Source organism: Centroberyx affinis, unplaced genomic scaffold, assembly GCF_046629955.1.
Source record: "Centroberyx affinis isolate AG114_WGS23_722 - 3 ecotype Tasmania unplaced genomic scaffold, CSIRO-AGI_Caff_v1 ptg000554l_1, whole genome shotgun sequence".
NCBI classification, from domain to species: Eukaryota; Metazoa; Chordata; class Actinopteri; order Beryciformes; family Berycidae; genus Centroberyx; species Centroberyx affinis.
In genome coordinates this window covers 72,501-96,123 of record NW_027279198.1, presented here as the reverse complement: position 1 = coordinate 96,123, position 23,623 = coordinate 72,501, and the positions used below count along the sequence as shown (strand labels likewise).

The 23,623-nt window shown below is 40.4% G+C and overlaps 1 protein-coding gene across 1 annotated transcript in view; it reads right to left on the bottom strand.

Annotated features, from left to right (window-relative positions):
- gpc5a (glypican 5a) overlaps positions 1-23,623 on the bottom strand; it is a 69,605-nt gene that overhangs the window by 14,867 nt on the left and 31,115 nt on the right. The window contains exon 7 of the mRNA XM_071518117.1: positions 2,506-2,626. Within this exon, the coding sequence (XP_071374218.1) occupies positions 2,506-2,626 (121 nt within the window). The remainder of the gene's footprint in view (positions 1-2,505; positions 2,627-23,623) is intronic.

Here is a 23,623-nt window from a genome sequence, read left to right as displayed (position 1 = left end):
ACTCTTCCTTAACTGGCTGACAAGGGTGAAATAAAATTTGCTGTGAGTTAAAGCTTTAGTACAGAGGCATGTTTTTTGGACTTATTATATTATATTATTGTGTGTTATACTTGCAGTTATGTAGCCAATGTTCAATTTCATTAATAAACAAATAGGTAACATGTAACGTAACATTAGCATTACTGGGTGGCTAACGTTAATGGAGCTGTCTTGCAACCCCGAAGGAGCCCAAAAATTTTTGGCCTGGGATGGAGTCAAATTCCCGGCCTGAATTATTGTTTCAGTCCGCCCCTGGATACTATAGAAAGAGCATTGGTTAAGTGGCTAATAAAATTAGATATCTTGGAATTTGGAGGCTTATAGATACAGCCTATAATCGTATGGTTCGTTGTCTCAATAAATACTGCTTCTCCACACCGCTCAAAGCATTGTTCAATGTCAGTTCTTTCTTTATATTCCAAGTTATTGTTCACATATAAAAGATACTCTGCCTCATACTTTACCTTCTCTGCATCTATGAACATTATTGCCGACTCCTCCTGTGTGAACTGAATGCTCAGTTTAAGATCTTGAATTTCTCTAGTCATCTGATCCAGTCTTTTGTTTGTATTGTCCATGATAATCTGTATGAAACATTTGAAACTGTGCTGTTGTTGTTGTAGTAGCTCAGTATACTGATCCTTCTGTTGCTGGAGCAAGTCACATACCTGAGACAGAGATACACAGTCCTCGTCACATTTCAAATCAGATTTCGTCACCTTGGGAGGCATAGCGGACCAAGCAGGGAAGTACAAGCCGGGTGTGGTTATTCAAAGTTGGGGCCAAGGAAGCATTTCCAGCGAGGAAAGAGATTTCCAGACCAGAAGGCAGTTGCTGCGAAGGAAGATGATTGATTTCACTCTGGCCTGGCCATCCAAAGAAGTTGCAACAATAATGATCCTACAATCGCTGCGTAATTTGACTCGGAGTTTAAACCAGGAGTTGATGTCAAGTTTTATGTCTTTGCACATATAAAATTCATCCATCTGTTATTAAGTTGGTTAGAAAAGAAAATGTCAGTGTTTATAACGTAGTGAAAACTTTAGCTAAGTCGCATAAATGCTTGCAGTGGTTTTCTTAAAATGATTGATCAGAGTGATTCACTGTGATGCTGCAAGGGAGTAATTAAATTTGGGGTGATCAACGGGTCCGGAGTGGAAAAAGGGCCAAGCTTGCAAGGACTAAGGTATAACAAAGGAACTAACTTGCAAACTAATGATGCTGCTGACAAGGTTATTAATTGAAAGAACAAGTAGAAGAAAGGGATATGAACAGAAACCTTGGACAAAGAGGAATTGTGAGTTTAAAGTTCTACTTCGCTGAAGTACTTACTCTCAGCAGATTATAAATGATTATATAATCTGGGCTGAGTTGAGGATCAACTCTGTTGGTACAAGTTACACCAAATCGTGTGCAGCAGATAAACAACTGTTGAGTGAGCCTGCCCATGAAAAAGCCTTTCTCCTGTAGTTAATACATTCACAAAAGCACAAGGACAGACAAAGATACACGTTTAAGATGCGAACGGCAAAAAGCACAAACACACACACACACACAGACACACACACACACACAGTTAACTGCATGTCAGTGAGGCAGATCAGGAGCTCTCTAATGGTTGTGATATAGATTTATGTGTTCTGACACCCCACAGATGGTGTGAATTAGGCAGGGAGGGGTGCCAACACTAGGTCAAGAGAGATGACCCGGCCTTCAGCCTGCCTCTTGGGAAGCCAAAGAAGCAGACGTGGGGGAGCCACTGCTGCTGCTTCTGACGCTGCTGCTGCAGCTGCTGCTGGAGCTCCAGTAGAGAAAGTGATTCCATAAACTCCCTAATCTCATCATCCCGAGATACGTAACACTGGATCGAGCCGCAGCAGCACAGAAGTGCGTAAAACCAAACTGGGTGATAGCAAAGCAACATTGATTTTGACAAAGGGCAGAAAAAAGGATTTTGGCAAATATGAACATACACAAAGCAGATCAAATAGGTTTGTAAATACGTAATCATTGATTTTTTTTCATCCCCTGGAGTGCTTTGTTGATTTTGCTTTTGAGACTACTCCCCTATTACCCGCTACTTACCGGTAAGATGAAGGATTATGTAAACTAATTAACTCTTCATTAGAATTATTCAACAGTAAACAATAAAGGGCTTCGGCTTTTTTAGCAGTTATTTATTTTGCTTGCTAGTTGTTTCTGTGTGCTTCAAAGGTCAAACCCAAAAGCTAAGGAGAGATACTTTGGTAACTTATTTTGCACAAAGTGACAAAGAAGCATAGAGGATGACCAGGTTACCATAGAAGCTAGTTAACTAGGGCAGACAGATAAACACACAGCACAGACAGATGGACATCCAGATAGAAAGAACATGGGGAGGCTTATTGAGAGATACAATAAAGAAAGAAGAGACAAAAATAAAGAAAAGATTTGGAGAGAGAGAGAGAGAGAGAGGTAGCAGCTCACCTGATTGATGTGTTTCAGTTTGTCTATGATCTGATTTATCACCGGGTCGGCTCCCTTCACTTTGACTTCAGGGTTGGCAGTCTGAGCCTTGATCCCGTTGCCCACCACACGCAGTGTATAGCTGTGAGCAGGGCACAGAAGACAGAGGGGTTTGTCAGGCAACCGGTGTTACTTAAGTATTTTCATATAACCTCAGGAAATGTTAAGACATAACATGAGAAAAACACAAGCAATCCTTAAAAAAAAAAAAAAAAAAAAAAAAAAACAAATAGATACTCTCAGTGAATAAAACTCCAAACTCTATAATTTCTTCTCTTGGGGAGCACTACTAAAAATCACTATAATCAATATTCTGAACCCATGAAAAGGTGATATTATAATTTATCTGTAGGTTGTATATCCAGCGGTTAAATTGAGATATGTGATGTGGGGAAGCACTGATTCACCCGGGGTCGGCAGGTGTATGCATGTGTGTGTGCAGCGGCAGCAGTGGTGGGGCTGAATGTTACATGTATGTTTTATGAATATTGTATATCAAGGCTTTGGTGATCTGTCTTGGAGGTGGAGGCATTAAACCTCATTCTGAATACATACAATAAGTCTCAATTAGTTTATTTTATCATTCCTACATCATATTTCCTTCATCCTGAAGTGTCTTCAGTGTGGTTATAGCCAGGTAATTGGCTTCTGTCCTTCATTTCAAGGAGTCTGTGCACTCTTCAGTTTCAGTACAGCCTTTCAGCTGAAATACAGTTCATACAGTCTTAGTTTATATGTTAGCTGCATGGCTCGATTGACAAATACTTGAGCTGATGATAATGACCATGGTCGCTGGATATAGCCAATAAAATTCACTCACATCTCAATATTGTTCTACAAAATCTCGTTTAATCAGCCAAGGTATACTCACTCACTGGAGAGAGATTTGCTGAGAGCTCTCTATCTATCCTGTGTGTGTGTGCATATGTGTGTGTGTGTGTGTGTGCATGTGTGTGCACAGTGCAGCACAAGCGTGCAGTAGACCAGTAGATGGCCCGATGTTGCTTTGAATTTGAATATCCGCATTAAAGAAAATCAATGGCTAAAATGACTGGTGTTTCTTCAAGCGGTTAACACAAATTGGGTGCCCTCTTTTAACAATACATAGGTAGAAAAAAAATGTATAAATAAATAAAGTGCTGGAGGCATGGGCGCCTAATTTATTTAAAAGTAGGGAGGGGGGGGGGGTACAAATTTAGTCAGGCGGTCCGGGGTCCTCCAGATGTAATTTTGATGACAATTTCCTGCAATTGTAAGCTCTCAGTTGTGGTTGGTTTTGGTGAAATAAGGCTGCCATTCAATATTTTTTTTCTTTCTATCAGCAGTGATTCTGTTATCTCCACTTTTTCTATCCTTACTAGCCTCTCTCTGCTCTGTTGTGGCTTCTATCCTCTCTGTCTGCACTGTGTGAGTGAACCACAATGGCACTGCTTTGGTAATTAAATAGAACAGATACAGGTAACTGACAAAATAATGGCAACAAAGTTTCAAAATGCATTCATTTGGGATTTTTTTGTCTAGGTTCTATGCAAAGCGAAAAATAAATTTTATGTTAAAGTATTCAAATAACATTCTAGTTTGCATACGTACACCTTTTGCTTCCTTTGGGACAAAATCTGCTCAAAATGTCATATCATAATATGATTTAGAGGTCATCTTTAGATTGTATTTAGGCGTTTTGAACATTTTCCTTTCAAATTTGTTTGAATTCTGTCTTTCTTGCCAACAAAGCGGAGATCAGATCGCATTCATGCATCTTAATGGGACTTAATGGGATCTTAGGATGTATGGTGGACTCTCCATCTCAATACTCAGGCACAGTATGCGGTAAGTGGTTTTCTTATGGATGTCTTTTGAGTTTAATCCTTGAAGTTTCAAAGAGAATGTAAATCATACTTTATCACAAATTTCCATAATTTCCCCTTCACTTTGACAGTGCTATGTTGCATAGAAGTCAGACAAAAAATCCCATATTACCGTATTTTGAAATAACTATAGAAAAATATACTGTAGGTGGTGTTTCAATTATTTTGTCAGTTACCTGGTGAATATACCTATCACTGTCAATATGAATGCACTGCCAATTAAAAAGGCAGCAGTACAAAAACTACAACCACCACCCAGTCTACAGGACAGCAGAAGACCTCGTAACGTTGCCTAGCTATAGCTGCAGTGGCATGAACTGGCATCAAGGCTGTCTATTGTGTCCAACGTTTTGCTCAAAAAACAACTGAGGCTGGCAAGATAATATGTGGGCTTATTATTATGGGTCAGTAATACAACTTTATCGCTGTACTACACAAAATGTCCTACCTTTCCCCCACTTTCATCTTGCTACTTAGAGCCTAATATTTCAGTTCTCTTCATGTTTGTTGTGACGACTGAAGTAGCAAGTACTGCACTAGGTAGGCTGCAGGTGTGAGGGACAAACCATTAATATCAGCAGTGAGGGTGTCACTAATTTATAGTAGCTGTTAGTAACTAATTCACTAATTTATATAGCTATCAGTGACTAACATGCAGTGTTGGGGAATAGTTTCACTACATGTGATTAAACTAGTAATTTAACTACATTTTGTGGTAGTTTGCTGGTAGCTCAACTAAATTCAAATTTGCAATTTGCATGTCAATGTTCTAGTCAATGACTTTTTTGTCATTCTGATGTGTAGTTAACTACAGACACTAACTGTGTTTGGCTATAAGAAAAAAAAGAATGACTTTTTTTCTTTTTACTGCCTCTCTTCTATTGATTCAAACTCCTTTGACCAACCAAGCCCCTCTCCCTTTCTCCCTAATTTCTGTGGCGTCTAACCTCAGAAACACACACACACACACACTCACACATATGCACACATGCACACACACGCACACACACACACACACACACACACACACACAGAGATTGATCTACAATGTGTTTAATTTGTATTTATTTTTACAATATGACTCCGCTGTGTTTTGCAGCCACGTGACTTATGTATTACTTATGTTGTAATATTTCATATTACATTGCAGATATGATAGTTTCTACATGTTTGAACTACATTGTCTGCGTAACTTAAGCTAACCAACTATATTTCTCTATAATGGTAGCTTTGCTATAGTTCAGCTTCTTACAGTGTGAAGTAATTGGTAGCTTGTAAAGTGCTTTCACAGTAGCTTCCCCAACACTGCTAAAATGTGTGGGGGCAAAAAGACAGCTTTGGCCCCACATGGGCACCATTTGCTCTATGGAGTAGGCGTCTATGGCTGGAGGCTGATGTGTCGGGACTCAGCTCCGTCTGAAACCTGTAAACCGGAGCTGTGCACTGGTTGGCTCCGGCCCAATTTAACCCCTGGGCATACCTGCTGTTGTAGCACAACAAACAAGATTTCATGGAACTAATGAGATTGTTAGTATGTATAGGAGCTGGAATTAAATTGTTGGGTCTCAAAATGGGCTACTACAATTGTTTAGGGCACACCTTTTAAAAAAAGCAAAGGTAAAATCAATAGTAAATAGAGATTACCATGTTGGCTCTTTTTTGTTTGTTTTACTTGCACCCTTTGATACTCTCATTGTCCACCTATAGTTAACATGCGACAGCATCCTATGGAACAAATAGAGCAAAATCCACCTCTTTGTGACCTTTGCTGCAGTCGTTTTCCTTGTATCTCCACAGTATGATTAATAGCAGACTACTAAGAGATTACATCGGAGCCATCTGTGCCCAATTCCACCCAATGAAAATGTGTAGGGCCACACATCTGGATAAAAAACACTTTGTGTGTATGCTGCCCTGTTATTGCCCCAAAACTGTTTTGTGCTCTGAAAACCACTAAGACATGCCTGCATTCAGATGTGGGATTGTACATGTATGCATAAAATACCGTACATATCCACGCACAGACATACACACACACACACAGCCCTGCTTGCATTCAGTAAGCAATGTATTTCACTATACCATCGGGATCCATAAGCTGAAACACATACAATCTCTTGTAACATGCTGCAGGCTGGCAATGCAATACAAAGACTCTCGGGGGGCTGCAACAGCACCAGAAAATGTGGGTCTGTTCCTTAAAAGGTGTCATAGATAAAATACATTCATCATATTCATCATATATTCTTCACGGTGAGTATAAAGCATAGCACCAACCACAATCTACAAGAGGATATCAAACAGCTGAGTGATTGCCTGTGTCTCTGTGGACCGGCAGTAGGATCTTATAATCCATATCCCTCTCCCCAAAGGGATGCTTGGTTTGCATCTCATCTCTGCTCACACTGCTATTCGGTCCTAGATTGAAAATTTCAATCATTTCATTCTTGGTTCTTATCCCTGTTTCGTTCAACCTTATTTACCCGTCTTTGCAAAACCTTCACTTCTGTAACAAAGAAGTCCAAGTCCTTCTTGGCCTCATTCCTTGATTTCAATACAAATAAAGATTGGCATATCACAATCATTTCCTCTAATCATATACAGGAGGAACACAACTTCCCTCCAGACATCTTCAATCCAGTGGAGTGATTAGTTAGTTTACATGCACAGACTGTGGTTGTACATAAAACACAGATGTAAGCAGAAAGATTTAACGCTTTCCTTTCCCCATTCCATTTCTAACATTTTCGACTAAAGTGTAATGGTAATGACAGCTTACTCCAATGTGATGCATTTTAATTTACCTGGACATCAATTTGGTACAAAGACTGGTACAACAACACTTCTGGCTGATTTTATGACCATCACATTGTGACCAAGGTAACCAACAGATGATGTCGGATCAGTGCAGAGACTTCACAGTGCCGTCTGAAGACAATGAGGCCGAGATCTACTAAGAGGCAGTCGCTCAAGGAGTTTGCAATAATTAATGCAAATTCAACGCATTATTTGCGAGAACTTTTGCAAAATTAACGCAATCTTTCTACATGAATTGGCCAAATCAACAGAACACTTGGCCAAATCAACTGCATAAAATGGTCCAATCAAACCATACGTCAACAAAGTATGTCTCCTTTGGTCTTCTTACACTACAGGAGAGGGAGGAGATGAAGGATGATTCAGTGGACAATGAGGTGTATTTGCTACAGTTTGTGGAGTTTATTCGCCCTACAGCTGGAAGAAGTTGAGTACACTTTGTTTTTCATTTAACCTGCACTATTATACTTTGCATTTATCCTAAAGTCTACTGAACCTGAAACATAAATGGCCACTTTTTAAATGAAACTATAAAGTTTTATGTTCATGAAACACTTTCAAATGGACTGATTTTATTTGGTGTTGTTTACTGCGCTGAGGTACAGTATTTTCCTTTGTTATAACGTAGAGCCCATGTTTTTATTTTCTGTTCAGAAAATAAAAAGAATGAGTTCTCAATTTTCAGTAGTAGGAATATGGAGTTCCTAAGATGTGATCATTTATAATTATTTCTCAATGAGAGGTAGAATAACAGGTAAAATCACATTTTTATTATAAAGTATAATTTAGTACCATTTTTTCCTTGACATACAAGTTTTGCATCATTACAAATTCAATGCAATTTTCGTGATCTCTTGGTTTTTGGATTGGCTTATAACAGGCAAAAAAGAGTATTTGTTTGTAGGCAAATTGAAAGTGGTTAAATATGTATATTATGATAATAGAACAAAAGCAGTTTCCCTTTCTTATATACGTCTTTTTAAATCTTTTTGTCAGATCAACTGTTTAGTTTTCTGTTCAGGCACCTGATGCACAGGACAGTTCACTGTCCTCTGAGAGTTAATTTTATTCTTATCAGAATGGCAAGAATCTACTATACATGTGCTGATGTTGTTAAAATACTGTCGGATTTTCATGGTTCCTTGTTGACCTGCAAATGTCTGAATGCCTGTGGTAACAACCTTTATGAGCCTGGCATTAACTAGCATTGTTTAGGATGCCTTGAAGACACTGTTACTGGGCCGTCTCTGAGGCATCATTTTGCTGCCTAGATCATTTTGCCTAGATCATTTTGCTGCCTGGAATTCCTTGAGCTGTCTGGAAGCTGTCAACTAATATCTGCCTGAACATTCATGGCATCATTTAACTCGTAGTTCACAGACTGCTCATATTGTTTAACAATGAAAATCTATTAATATGCTTCTGCTGCCTTTGAGGTATCAATCATGAGTTAAAGCTGAGTATGTCTATGCTACTTATTAGCAGTCTCCCCATCTGTTTTTAAGTTGTGTGTTCACACGTATAATAGCTGCAGTTAAGAATAAAACTGACTAATATCACATGTAAACTAGCGTTTTTTCCAAAATTGGCTAGCTGAAGATAATAGCAATCACAAGGCAACAGCTATCTAGACATCAAGTTTTAAACCAAAAACAAACTTTATCAAAACAGCTTTATCTGTCAAGTTGATATGGTTCCTCAAACACACTATTCACTCACTACAATAAAATAAAATAAAAATTGCAACATTTATCTAAATGCAGCAATGCAGCTTTCCTAGAAGCACCTCAATCAAAAAGTTGTGGAGAATAAGCTTGTTCACTGGCTCGGGAGATGAAGGAGGAAGAGTAGGCATGTTGCTCATGGTTGGCTGAGTGAGAAACAAGGCAGGCCTGTGGTTAGTCAAAGGCAAAAGCTGCCTCCCAGTTGTCACTGAGGAAACAAAAGTCCTCCCGGCTCATTGCCTAGCCCAGAGAGGATCTGGGCAAGTCCGCTCCTTCAAAGCAGCCTGTTCTCATGAGCTCAAAAGGCCAGAAAATCCTTCAGGCAAGACAACAGAACACATGCAGTTGTTAATGTGTCGAATCAACAGGAGAGCCATACTTCAAACAAACATCTGTTTTGTACAATAACCCAGAGCTGATATAGTAATAAGGAAAGCACTGTATGCAATGACAGAACAGTGCAATTAAATAATAAATCAAGAACTAAGTTTTTCATGTCTGTTGCAGTCGAGAAATACATATTCAGATTTCACAGAATGTAGGTCAAGGACGCATATGCAGACATCTGCAGGAATGTCATTTTGATTTGCGAACGATTTGTGAATCAAACAAATTAATTGACTGAAAAAACTTTCCAAGACAGGTTGTGATAGTCTATCTTTTCGTAAAGGATTATCATAATCAGGATTACAACGTTTGCCAGTATGCGTATCTAGAAGGTAGTCTGTGTACCTTTACTGAGAGCCGTGACAAAGGGGATAATACAACGGCAGTCAATACTGCCTCTGGCAAAGATTTAGCTCCAAACATCACTACTGCCATGTTTGTTCCAATTACTGGGAAGCCCTGAGCCTTGAAGTTGTATTGACTAGTGCCAGGGAGACACCATGGAATTAGCCAGACAGAGCTGTTGAGCAAGGTGGCAGTTGTAATTAATATGGTCTGGTAGCGGGTTGGTGGGTAATGGGCATTTTGTGTCAGGAAGCTGTACTTGAAGTTGTACTGACATGTTGGGAGTTGCTCTTTTGAAAGGAGAGGTTAAATACAGATGCGTAAAGGCAAAGTTTTGCAGGACTGAGAAAACCACAATCAAGACTTGACTGACTGCGTGAGTGTACGCCAAAGGTGGCAGAGCACAGACAATTTTGAGGCAGTGGATATGAGAAATATTGCTTTCAGCAGGGATAAGTATTGGCAACAAAAACAATGTAGATAGCATAATGGAAACAAAATTATGATGACAAAATGCTGCTGGCCATAATTGTCTCTCTACATTGTCTAAATGGCGATCTCCACAAAAATGCTATTTTCCAGCCTTCTATGTAGTTAACAGGCATGGCCTCTGAAGTGACACAAAAATATGAAAATAATTACTATTTGTATTTTTTAGAGACATTAAGCAAGACAGCCCTTTTATGGGACATAATCCTTCACACCATGGATTCTGGTCTTTAGCGAGCAGAATTAAATCAATGATTTGATTTAAGATTTATGCTCCATCCACTGTTGTCATACCTTAACATTGAAACAAAGTAGTGGTGGTAGTTTGATTATTTTTGTTGCATCAGGATATTCAAATCAGGACCTGAAATGACCCAAACCTTCAAGCGTTTCAAGTTTGAGTTGTTCTCTAGATCACACTCCTCAAGCCTTGTGACTCATCCAGTATCTAATAGTCCAGTAGAGAGTGTCCACTCAGTCTCTGTTATAGTGACAAAATGCTTATTGGGTGCCTCTATCAGAGCTGGGCTCTGTGTGTGCGTTTAATGGTGCGTTCATTTGGTCATTCATTTATTTCTGTGTAATGCTTTTTGCAATCTGCAGTGCCTAGGGGAATTATGTGATGCGCTCTTTAGTCAGCACAGAGCCCCAAGAGCCCTGCATAAGGGAAATACAGTATGCACTCGTACACCAGGCAGTACGGTAGAAGACACCAACATGGACAGGGTCCTTGCTAGACTAGAGGTCGAGGAGGTCAAACCATTAGCAAACATTAGCTACTATAGTAGGCTATATGCTAATGCTAATAACCTCAACCACACACACAGAAATGGCTCTGTCATCAAAGAACAGTGGATGCATAAAATATGATTTTCAAGAGAAATTATTCTAGATTATCAATTTGTCTTTAGGCAAATTTTATAACTCACCTTGATAGCCACATATTGCAACTTCAAAGATTTTTTGCCTAAGAAAAACCCATCCCATGTCCAGAGAAATGAATTGTATTCATCATACTGTATGTTTCCTGTGCATGTGTCTATGTTTGTGTGTCTTCACTAAAATTCAAAATAGAGCCATGAAAAACAAAGGCAGAATGCTCAGTGGGCAAAAACACAACCATACCTAAATTGGCCTGAAGAGGGCGTGCTATATGAAAGGCAAAATTTGACAAACTTAATGGGATCCCATAACAGAAATCCAAATTTTCCTCAATCTGTACAATCAAGAATGTTTCATGATGACAGCCAAAACTTCATTTTATTTGTGCAGTTATATGTAATAAATACGCTAGCTCCTATTCAATGTCCAAAGCGGAATTATTTTGAAATGCAAATAAATTCTTTCACAGAGCAATACTGGACCCTGATTGGCAGACAGTAAAAGCCCCCACTATTCAAATGATGGAAACCTGCTGAGTGAAAGCATTTAGGAACTTGTATGTGACAGGGAATGTTTGAAAATGCAATCGCTGTAAAACCAGCTGTTCACACTAAAATACAGTCTAAACAGCTACATTTATCTTTGACAATACATGACAATTTAAAGTTCTGTAATATGGCCCCTTTAAGTGAAAGTAAAAGTTTGTCCCGAGTTCCACTGAGGTCAATGGAGAAATCACATATCTCATTCTAGACAAGTAACATCGCCAAAGGCTAAGTTTCTATTCCTCGCTGATTAAACCTACAGTATATTGTTATTGTTTTGTGCCAAAATAAACAGCAGTTCTCAAACATTGTAGAAAGACATTTACATAAAAATGTGCCTGCATAATATAGTGCGGTATCTCTTAACACAAATGCCAAAAATGACACACACCTCACACTCACAGAAATTAATTATTTGGGTTCTACTGTACACTGCAGATAATTTTCCTGCAAAGCAAAGTGGGTCTGTGTGCATATGAGCTACTGCATCATGCAAGCTGTTAATGCCAAGTAGATATCAGAAGTCCTCAAATAGCAATGTCACTTTTATAACACCTCTTAAATATTTGAGTTTTATGGAAGGTAATAAGGACAAATGGAAAAGTTGGCTATCTAGGAGGTACAATAGCCTCATAAAACCAGATGGTCACCGAAATGGGGAATTTTTAAAGATGTTAATACGCCATAAAGGTAATAATGTCCAAGATTAAACAGATGTGGTAAGAGTAGGGCAGACCATAAAAGACTCATTACAGCTTTTATGATACCAATGATGGTCAACATGCTCACATCCAAAATAATGTTCCACTCATATTTTCTTTCCGAGGCATATCTATTCCATCTATCCAAACGTGGAGTTTTACTTGATTTTCTCTCTATCATTTTTCTTTTGCCGCAGAACGAAAAATAAATATCCTGCAGAATTCCATGTACCGATTTCTTGGTCTCAATCCAATGCAGATTATCAAAATCATCAAGCTGATGAAAAACTCTTTTCCTCTCTGACACAAAACTTAAGAGGCTTAGTCATCTTTGCCATCTTCATCCATATCTGAGTTGACCAAGCTTGTCCAATTTCAACACCTGCTTCCTGGAGATGCAGGGAGGAAAACATTGAGAGGATGATTATGAATTTATGAGGACTTCTGTAAACACACATAAACAAATCAACAAGCCTGAAGCAACCGCCTTATTCCCAGGCTATCAAATAGTAGAGGCTGCAAGGAAGTCGGGTTTAAAGTAAACACTTCACCACTGATTGGTCTTCCCCTCACAACCGCACTGTTTCATAACTATCCATCCATCTATCCACCTGTGGAGTGGAGCCAGAGGAACACAAATAGATTATAATAAGGCTTGGAGATGCATGTCCCCCGCTCGGAAGCATTTGGACATTTAAACAGGATTTTACAATCTAATTTGTCAATGCTATGCTCACCAGTGCTGTAACTGTATTCTCTCATTGCCTGTATCTGTAAATTATCAAACCTTTACCCTCCAAAAATAAGAGTTGCAAAATGTGAATAGGAGGCACACGGTTTCCATACCAATTAAATATACTGTATGAGTATAGCTAAGTTTTTCATAATGAATTTCTGATCCACACCTTTCTTTATCCCACACTGGCAGAGTATTATGTACCCTGGCAGGAAAACCACAACATGGCCTAGCTTTAACATGAGCTTAATACAGAGATGTGAGAGGGACTGCTTGGTTTAGTTCTTACGGGAGATTATATTGTGTGTTTATGCTTCTGTGTGCGTATCTCTGATTGTTTTACCAGAGCAGGCAGGAACACACAGCCACATCTGCCATTTCTCCATCCACAGACTCTGGGATCTGCCGTATTATCACTACACCTCTCTGAGGAACGCTGCAGATCCACGGCAGTAAATAACACGTCGGCAGAGGGGAGCAAATATCAACAGTCTAATCACCCCTCTGAAACTACTTGTGAATTTGCTTTCACCTCCGTTTTACTCAGTACAAGAGACACCACAAGAAAAACTGTTGCTAATGGTGAAGAAGCTCATAAACTTCCGCAGACCCTCAAGAGCTCAAAGATGAATGACGGCAGCAAAACACGCTTCAGACTGATCTGAGGCCTGTTCAGCGCCTCTTCAGAGTGAAATGTTTGTATGTCCCAAGTCCTAAAAAGTGAGTGAGTCATCATGGGAAAGCACATGAGTGGAGCTACAAAAGAGTAGACTCAATGACTCAGTGACACTCCATGACAAGTGTGGGTTAATATGTGATTTTGTACAGTACATCGAACACGTAAACTACACAGCATGCGTAACATTTGCATATCCAAATTTGCGGCCAATTGTAGCACAGCATTTTAAGCTGCTACACTAGGTCCGTCTACATTTTACCTATGTGTAAGTAAACTCAATTATCTAGTTTTGCTTATTTTTTCATAAACAACTTATTAATGTACCATATAGGATGTCACTCTTTTTGACACAGTGTAGGCGTACTGTCGCCAAACAGAAGGCTGCTCAGCGGATATCCATAGATAATCTCACCTCCAACATTTAATTCAGTGACATTGGTTTATGTATCTCTATTTCATTTACTGACATGGTGATAAATGACTAAGCAAAATCTTGGCAAGTATATACATTTATATGGCTAAAATACAGAAAAGACGGATGCGTAGCCCAACAAAAATAAGACATGCCTATCTCCAAAGTTGCGGCTCCGTTTCAGATCTGTCAACGTGCTGCAGACAGTGGAGCAGCTGCATTGAAGTAAACGGCTGCGTATCTGATCAGACCCTTCTGACACAAACCGACGAAACAGAAACGCAGCCGGTGTAGCTGAGCCATGAGATATCAGTGCTGCATCAGGCTTACATTTAATGCAAAAATCTCCATGGAGGATATTTGGTGATCATCTGGTTAAACACAAAGTAAAGTATTGGGTGGGCAGGGCTGAAAGTGGAAGAGAAGGAAAAGTGTGTTTGTTTAACATTTTTTCTTCTATGTCCAGATCGCCAATCTTTCTTGGGAGACAGTAAACCTGGTTGCTGTATTTTCTGCCATATTGATTCCAAGTCAATTTTACAGTTGGCTGATCACACAGCTTCTCTCCCTTCATCCTCTGATGGTCTTATCTGTGTTTATGTTTCCACATGGTATCTCCCCACACTCATCTCTGTATGGCCAATCGCAGGAAAGCCGCACAACTGCAAAACTGCAACTCTTAGTCCCTAGTCCTCCTCTTAAGACGCCTCTTGTATTCCCTCAAGGTGCATCACAGTTACTCCTCTCTATCTCTCACAGTCTATTGCTGTTTCACCATTAATCAGTCAATATATTTTCCCTTCAGGTTGATGCTCGCCGTTTAACAGGCTTTTGTAATTAATGAAATATGAGAATATTCAACAAACTTGTGGATGCTGCGCTCACAAGAGCATTACACACATTTCACAAAAAAGCTTTAATTCATTCGAAGAGCGATAAGAAACTAGTCGACGCGTGGGCATTTGTAACTAATCAAATATTAGAATATTCAACAAAAACATTCAACAAACAGCTTTTGTTTTGGTTGCTGTGCTCACAATTGCACCAGTTTTACAAAAAAAGATTAAAACTACATGTTTATTCATTCGAAGAGCACAAATTGGGCAGTTTGAAGAGGGATGATCCTTATTAGTACAAACTATTAAAATGCATCCTTGTTGACTATAGATTTTAGGAGGAAAATAATTAATCTTCCCACTGTCAGCCTTGAACAAATAGTCTGCACACACTGTACAGATCAGAATAATTTATCTGACTAAAACTTACATGGTACATTATCCATCTCCACACTTTTTTGGTAACACTACACGAAACAAGGTTAACAACACATTCGTACTGCCTGATTATGAGCTTGGTAACAGCTGCATAGCACATTCACAAATACCAAGTCATGCCTTTGGTCAGCTTTGACAAGCTGTTCACTATATCAAATATGGCATATACACCAGTGGGTTGATGGGTTAATTTATTTAGTGAAAATTTTAAATTACAAGCCTTGGGGTCAGCCATGAAATTTTGTAATTATCATCAGTCCTGTAACTGCGCTTTAGACAACATGCCCTCACCTCTGGGCAGATGGATTGCGATTCAGTCCTCTTTCACAGAGCTTAATTTACCAGAGCCACAAGGTTCTTTACGCGATGCTGTAGGGTCAGCAGCCTACAATTTACATGTCAAGACAATCCCTTGGCTGTTACTTCACTTAGGAGGGAAAATTAATTTGCTTCGGAGTGACAATTAATCTAGGTTTACAAGCTTGACCTGAAACATAAAAAAATGATATATTTTCAAAATTACTTAAAAGATAAATCCACTCTCTGATACTCTTGCACAGTTATCAATGTGTCATCAATGTGTGATGTTCAGTGCATTCCAGGAGATATTTTGTGATTAAGTGTGGTATTCTTTACTTTTTTTGGTAACTATTTTCCCTCAACCTGCCTCGTCTACTTCTACTCCAGTTAGTGATTTTCTTACATTTCCCAGAATGCCTTTCAACGACTCTCAGAGAGCAGGTGTAAATCAAAGCTTGGTGTAAATATAACTAGCAAGCCAACTGTTTTGTGAACATTGGGGTGTGTGTATGATGATCGCAGCTGCACCCCTTACTCAAAATGCAATGTGTCTTGTAGCTGAATTGCATTATGGGCTATTGAGGCAACTATCAGTGGATAATATGGTATCTCTGCCTCTTCTATGATGAATTTCTCCCTGTATGATTTACCGTCAAAATGGTGTCTAGAAAGAAGCTCTTGCTGTTTGATTCTGAGGGGCTGAGAGCAAAACCTGACGTTTACTGTTGATGTTTTAGATAACAGAAAGATTTTCTGCTATCAAACTCAGGTGTAGCTGCACTGGAAATATCTCAGCGAGATGTCATGCTATCTACGTCATCCACAACAGTAAAAAAAATACACCACCAAATAATAAAATGGGCCCAGAAAGGCAAGGTACATTGCCAATAGTTGTTTTTTTGACAGCATTATAGGGTGGATTCTTTTTCTTAAATGTTGGTGTTTTGGGTAATTGAAGACTCTAATTGGATGATAAAGCTGCCCTTTGACCAGTGAAAGTCCAGATTCATGACATTTACTAATTCCAAGGCGTATTTTAAATTTACATCATCAAACATGATCATGATAAATGCATGATTAAATGCTAAAAATATCCCTTGAACACTGTACAAAAGGCATGAATCAGTATTCATGAAGATTCCATGTAACTATTCTGAAGCGTGTATTCAGACGGTACAGATGTGTTGTTGCAGAGTTTCAAGTTATTTTTCATCAGACAAAAAATTTCCCCCTATACAATACTCTAAAACGTCAGAGTGATGAATTGACCATCCAACATATTTTGGTTTGCTCAAGCAGCTTTGACTGAAGCAGGTTTCCAGGCTATGCAGCAAGCAGCAGCGCTAATCTTCACAACCTCTTCACACTTCTTCAGCTTGTGTCAACAGCACTGTGAGTCAGTTAGCCATTCATATGCTGCTACAGATGGTCCCATCCCTCTTCTTCAACTCAGCAGTTGACATGATTCATGGGGCTCTGTGTCTTGATTTAGGGGCTCTTTCATATTTCTTCTAGCCCACAGCAGAGAAGCATTTCTCTAAGATCCCCTCGAGGCAGTGACCCTGTCCGCCGGCCCTGCCTGCCTTCCTACGTGGCTGAGGAGGAAAACAGCTCTGCTGGACAAAGCTGGACCGGGCTGTGCACACACAGCATGCACAAATGCACACACATACACATGTATACAGTATGCACATATGCCAATGCAAGCTTGTATAAACAAAGGCAAACAAGACTCCGACTCCCTCTCCCTCTCCCTCTCCCTCTCCCTCTCCCTCTCCCTCTCCCTCTCCCTCTCCCTCTCCCTCTCCCTCTCCCTCTCTCTCTCTCTCTCTCTCTCTCTCTCTCTCTCTCTCTCTCTCTCTCTCTCTCTCTCTCTCTCTCTCTCTCTCTCTCTCTCTCTCTCTCTCTCTCTCTCTCTCTCTCTCTCTCTCTCTCTCTCTCTGCTAATTAGTTGAAGTAGGCTAACTGGTTACGAAAAAAAATAGATGGTCTACAGCAAAATTTAAAGCAAGTCAGGATTAAACAAGCAGCTAGAATGTACATTATTACATTTCTTGTTGTGGCCAACGTCTCGGCAAACTCATTAACAATCCAGTAAATGGACCGCTCCATCCTACACCTTCTACTCCTGCTATTAACCAAGACAATGGAGAAACACCAGAGCACACCAGTACAAATTAAACCGGCAGACACCGGGGTTTGTTTCCCTCACTCTCAGTTTGTTGGAGTTTGGGCAATAATAACCCTGTATGTTTTACTTCTATCTGGAGTCTAAATTTTAACTCCGATTCGGTCTCTGCGGGCTTCAATTCGCCCTGTCAGAAACAACTATAACGAAAGACTGTGAGCACCACTTCCTTATCGCAACCAGTAAATTACCTCAGGATCAGATACAGGCTGCCAACTCGCAGAAACTCCACTCACCAGAGAGAGAGAGGGAGAGAGAGAGAGAGCGAGAGAGAGAGGGAGAGGGAGAAAGAGAGAGAGAGAAAGTGTCAAGACAAGACAAGAGGAGAGTAGCCCTATAGAGACTGATAGTTTCAGCTGCTCTCAAAGGTCATCTGATGTTATCTAAAGCTCATCTTCAGTCACCGACGCTCGGCTTTTTACTCTCGACTCAAGAGCTGGAGACAAGGAGCCGTCAATCAAAACTTTCATAATCCGCTGCTATGACACAGTGATAACATTCACAAGCCTGGGAAATGGTAGTTGAGTTGAGAAACATATCAAGCAGCCTTAATTCTTATTAGAGTCTACAATAGACTATCTCTGACCTCAGCATTTTATCAAATTATAGAACATTCAGCAGTGCATATGATGTTCAAAATCATCCAAAATGGCCCAAAATTAAAAAAATCAGTGTCTGTTGCAATTCCTCTGTTTCCATTTTCCACTCAACCTTGACCACAACTTGCACCATAAATTCTTTGTCAAATTTTGTCTGTTCAATATAACAGACACAAGGTAAAAAGGGTAACCCAGTTTTTCTCAACAAATGGACAGTCATTCAGTTTATATTTTCACCTGTGAATTCAGTGTGGTGAAAGGCAGCATATTGCTTGGTGGGCAACGTTTTTGATAGTTTTGGTTTTGAATCAGAAAAATAGTTTCATTTCACTCATTTCTATTTTATGTGTCAGTGTTTTACATGAGAATATAGCAAAACGTCAAAGATTTTCACCATATACGTAGCATTTTGTATAGATTTAATCAAAAGACTTCTCTCTGTAAAGTGCCAAGTATTTAGTTTTTCATCAGAATAAAACAGAAAAATGCACCCTGACACTCTGCGTGCATCCTTTCAACAAACAACAAACATCAAGGCAATGACAACCCACAATAACAAGTGTTCAGTCACTTTCTTCTGGTTCTAGTTTTGTTTGAAGTGAATTTTTAAGGAAAACCTTTCAGCCATAATGTATTTCAAGGACATACTAAAATCTGTAAATGTGTTACTTGTCACAAGATTTTACCTGACAAATAAAATGCCAGAAGCGTATTTATCAGGATCTAACATCACAAACCATTCAGAAACTGAAATTCAGAAATAAATTTGTGCAGCAGGAATGTTTTTCATCAAAACTGGGCTGGTATTCAGAGAATTATCTTTGGTATTGAAAATGTTAGGTGTATCTGCTTTTTTAATGCAAGTGAATACACATTTCATGCATTTTGACAATTTATTGATTTCCAAATGAGGCACATCATCCTACTGATAATTCATCAAAATCTACAGTATGATGCAGTGCCTCCACTCTGTCTAGTTATTTGGAACACACTCATATTTCTTTGAATATCTTTCAGCATAAACCGCTGAATATTGAGTATTACTTCTGCTGCTGCAACAACCTAATTTTCCCACAGGGTTCAAAAAAGTTTCATCTTATCTTGTCTTATTTTATATGCTTTCCAAACAGTAAAATAAAAAAACATGTACCAACTGTAGACATCCAAGATTATATCAATCTAGAAAAACTTTTCTTTCAGACCATTATTTTTCTGTGACTCTGTATTGTATTTGCCTATCTTAGATAACCTGCAGTATGGATATGACACACTGAGGATTTCAACTTCTTTCACACTGACATTAAGTTATGTCCTGTTCCTCCGATTAAACCAAAGAGAAGCAGATCAAATTTATTATAATATATCGTATCTAAATGAAACCAGCCAGGCAACAATACATAATTTATCAGCATTAGCATGTGTTCGGCTGCCAACAGGCGATGCCAGCCAAAAGTTAAGCCGTGGCCATTTTTTTTGTTGTTTCAATGCAAACAAAAACTGGTGACCACTGTCATATCGGCTAAGTTGTCTCGGTGGCTCAGCTAATATAAAATAAATGGCCATAGAGACCGCTTGCTGAAGTTGCCTGTGGTGTGAAGGTATGATTAAACTCCCGGCGAGTCATCTGGATGCAGGCAGCGGTGGCAGCCGTGGTCTTTCACACGCGCCGAGGGACAGTGGCACAGCGCCGCAGACGTGCCTCCACTCCTCTCTGCTGCATTGTGGGGAGCTGCTCCAGCGTGGTGGAACAGAGCAGATGGTGAACGTATGCGCCGCTCATGCATGTCATCATCACCTTCATTAGCTGAAGGTGACATATGACATCATCTGGCCCAGGTGCATTATGGGGGCTGGAAAGAGTTGTTTTCTTCTTTTTTTCTTCTTTTATCGCAGCGCGGTTCAAGGTTGTTGATGGGAGGTATTGTGAGTAATCGCAATTCCCCCCTCTCGCACCTTCCTCCACCTTACTCCTCCTCAATCCTCCCCCGTTCCCGCCACCTTCTCAGCATTAAGGTAAATAAGGGGTTCCAGCAGAGAGCCAATGAGCACGGGCCACTGAGCAGAGATGCATGTTTGTGTTGCCTTCCTCCCAGGACCCTGCTCGTTTATCTTGGCTGTCAGGTAAAGGGCAGACTCCGAGAAGGTGAAACTTTTTTTTTTTTTTAATAAGGCCGGCTCTGTTTCCATAGAAACTGCAGGACAACATTACAGGGACAATGATGAGAGAGCAAAGTCTGGTCTCAGGGCATCCCAGAGCGTGCCACACTGTTGTCTGAGACATTTGTGTTTGCATCCCAGAAATGAAAGAGCTGTTTAGATTAATTCTCAGGGAGCCTCCAGACTCAGACCTTTTACTCTGGTAGGTGAGATTAATGAGAGCATATTCACGCCTAGCTTTCAGTTTAGGTCAGGAGCTAAAAGGTAGGTTTCCACTTATAAAGAGGTGCTGACGAGTTTTCTGTGGGGACAAACTCCCTGATAAAGACACAAACTGGCCTCCAACGAAAGTCAAACTACTCGGATTAAGAGATTACATTGTGCAGTACAGTATAAGATTTGAAGGATACTTGAAAGATACCTGAGAGATAAAAAAAAGCAGGTTTGCTGGCTATAACTCTTAATCTAATGAATAATACAACATGCTTTAGAGAAAAAAGCTGTTTTCTAAAACTGTCAATATTCCAAATGCAAACTACCTACGCAGTCAGCATACTCTCCGGGCTAAAAGTGCATAAAGAAGAAACAAATTGCACTGGTAATGAATAGTTGATGTCTACTACATTTTTCACTTTGTGGCAGCAAATGGGAGGCATGTTTAGTTAACAAATGAGTTGAAAATCAAAGGAACAGACAGGTTGGTGCCACACACATTGTCAAAAGCCTGCAGCTGTGAGATAAACCAAGACTACGATACGAAGATATGAGACTCTTTGTTTCCAGCCACACTCCTCTGAGAGAGAAGTTATGTCTATTCTGAGGCAGAACTCAGCATGGATAAGGCTGCCATGTAGTTATGCATAGTCAATATAAAATGAGCCACAAGTCGCACAGCTCCAACTCAGACTGGTGCACAGAGATGGTTATTATATGTTTCTGTTGGCCTAGGGTTGAATGCAGCCATAACCATCTATCCTGCGTCTCCTTTCATTCTGTATCCCTCCCAACCATCCAACTGTGTCAATAACAGAGAAAAATACTCAAGCAAAAAGGCTGCCCACTCTCCGTAAGAAAAAAATCAGGAGCCGTATTTGCCTAGCATTGAAACTGCTATTGTTGTTATTGTTTACTGGTCTACAGTTCGTACTTTTCATGCCAAGCAAAGTGAGGAACGGCTATTGTTATTAGAACAATGCTGGGTCCTTGTGATTAAATCGTCAGGCAAGATTTTATTAGTCAGCATCTCCAGTTCTTCAACAGTCTTGTATTTCTAAGCAGATAGAACCTCATAAGTCCAGCTCACATGAGCGGGCTTTCTCACCGAACACTGCGCCTCTGCTCCCGCTTTATGAGCATAAACTCAAAATTCTTTCCACCACTTTGTTCCCTGTTTTCAGCGGCGTCTGAGTTATATCCGAAGTAAAGAGGAAAGTGCTCTACGGGGACCAGGCGTGCGCACTCGACGGTGGAAGAAGCCAGGCTGATATCACACAAGGGTGAGGGTGTGTCCTGACAGCTCATCAGTGAGACAATAAGGCCTTCACTGTTAATGTCCTGCTACCTGGCGCACTGCAGGGTCACAGTCTGCTCCAGATGCTGGAGGCAGGCTTCCAGCTCATGGTGGGGCGGGGGGAGGGGGGGGGGGCACAGAGCTTGAGAAGCACTGAAAAATGAATGGGACCAGACAGAGAGAGGCACCAACACACCCACAGCACAAACATACACACTCCCACACTCATATAATAACCTCCCACCAGCCATTCCAACTCAAAATTTAAGCCTGCACTTCAGCGTGGCCTTCTCATTGGCTGAGGCCAACAGTTGCTGCAGCATTGATACTATCCGAGTACAAATAAATAAAATCTCTCTCTTTTTCTGAGAGCTAGATTGAAAATTAATCAGTTCAGTGCAATCATGCATAATGCTCGAATGGGCTGAGAGACAAGACAGACACGCACGCACGCGCACACACACACACACACACACACACACACACACACACACACAGGAGAAGGACTTATGAACTCAATTTGGTCTGCCAGACAGGGTTCTTCTTTCTGTCACTTGGGATAATCGTCAGGAAGTGGTACTCTGACCAAGCCCTATGTCTAAACCGGGGCAGGATATAAGGTCATGTTGGAGTGGAACTCTAGCCATGCAGCACCCAGACCTCAAGTGCTCCAGTGGTTTTGTGGTTATCTGCAGTAGCCAGCTGTCGCAATACAGAGGAGCTCTTCAAGAACGTCCCCTTTCCTCTCCTCTTCCTCTCCTCTCCTCCTTGTCTCCTCTCCTTCCCTTTTCCCTCCTATCCTTTCCTCTCCTGTCCTCTAGTCCCCTCTCCTCTCCTCTTCCTCTCCTCTCCTCCTCGTCTCCTCTCCTTCCCTTTCCCTCCTCTCCTTTCCTCTCCTCTAGTCCCCTCTCTCCTCTCCTCTTCCTCTCCTCTCATCCCCTCTCCTCTCATCTCCTCCTCCTTTCCATTTGTCTCATCTCCTCTTCTCTCCTCTCCACTTGTCTCCTCTCCTCTCCTCTCCTCTCCTCTCGTCTGTTTTCAGTGTTTGTCTTGGTTTCTTAGGGCTATGAATTAGGACCCAAAATGAATTGTGACTACTTTTAGTGAGTCCCCACATGACAAAAGTAGGATTATGTGTTTTTTACGACAAGAGACTAAATTGCCAGGCAGCCAGGCAGAAAAAGCATAAAAACCTTGGCTGTATGAGTGTTCAAGTTTATGAATTGTTGGTAGCCTTTTGAGGTACCGTCAAGATGCAATACCACGTTTAGTTGAATTGAAGCTGTTTTTTATGGGCTGGGAGGAAAAACTCTCTCGCGCTCTCTTTCTCTCGCGTGAGAGTGACTAAGAGGACAGCGATGCATAATATATTTGACAGTGCATGTTTAAAGGGTTATTCCTTTCCTTTCAAAATTAGAACAGTTCATCATTGAGAATGGGCAGTGAAGCTGGCTCACAAACTTGACGTT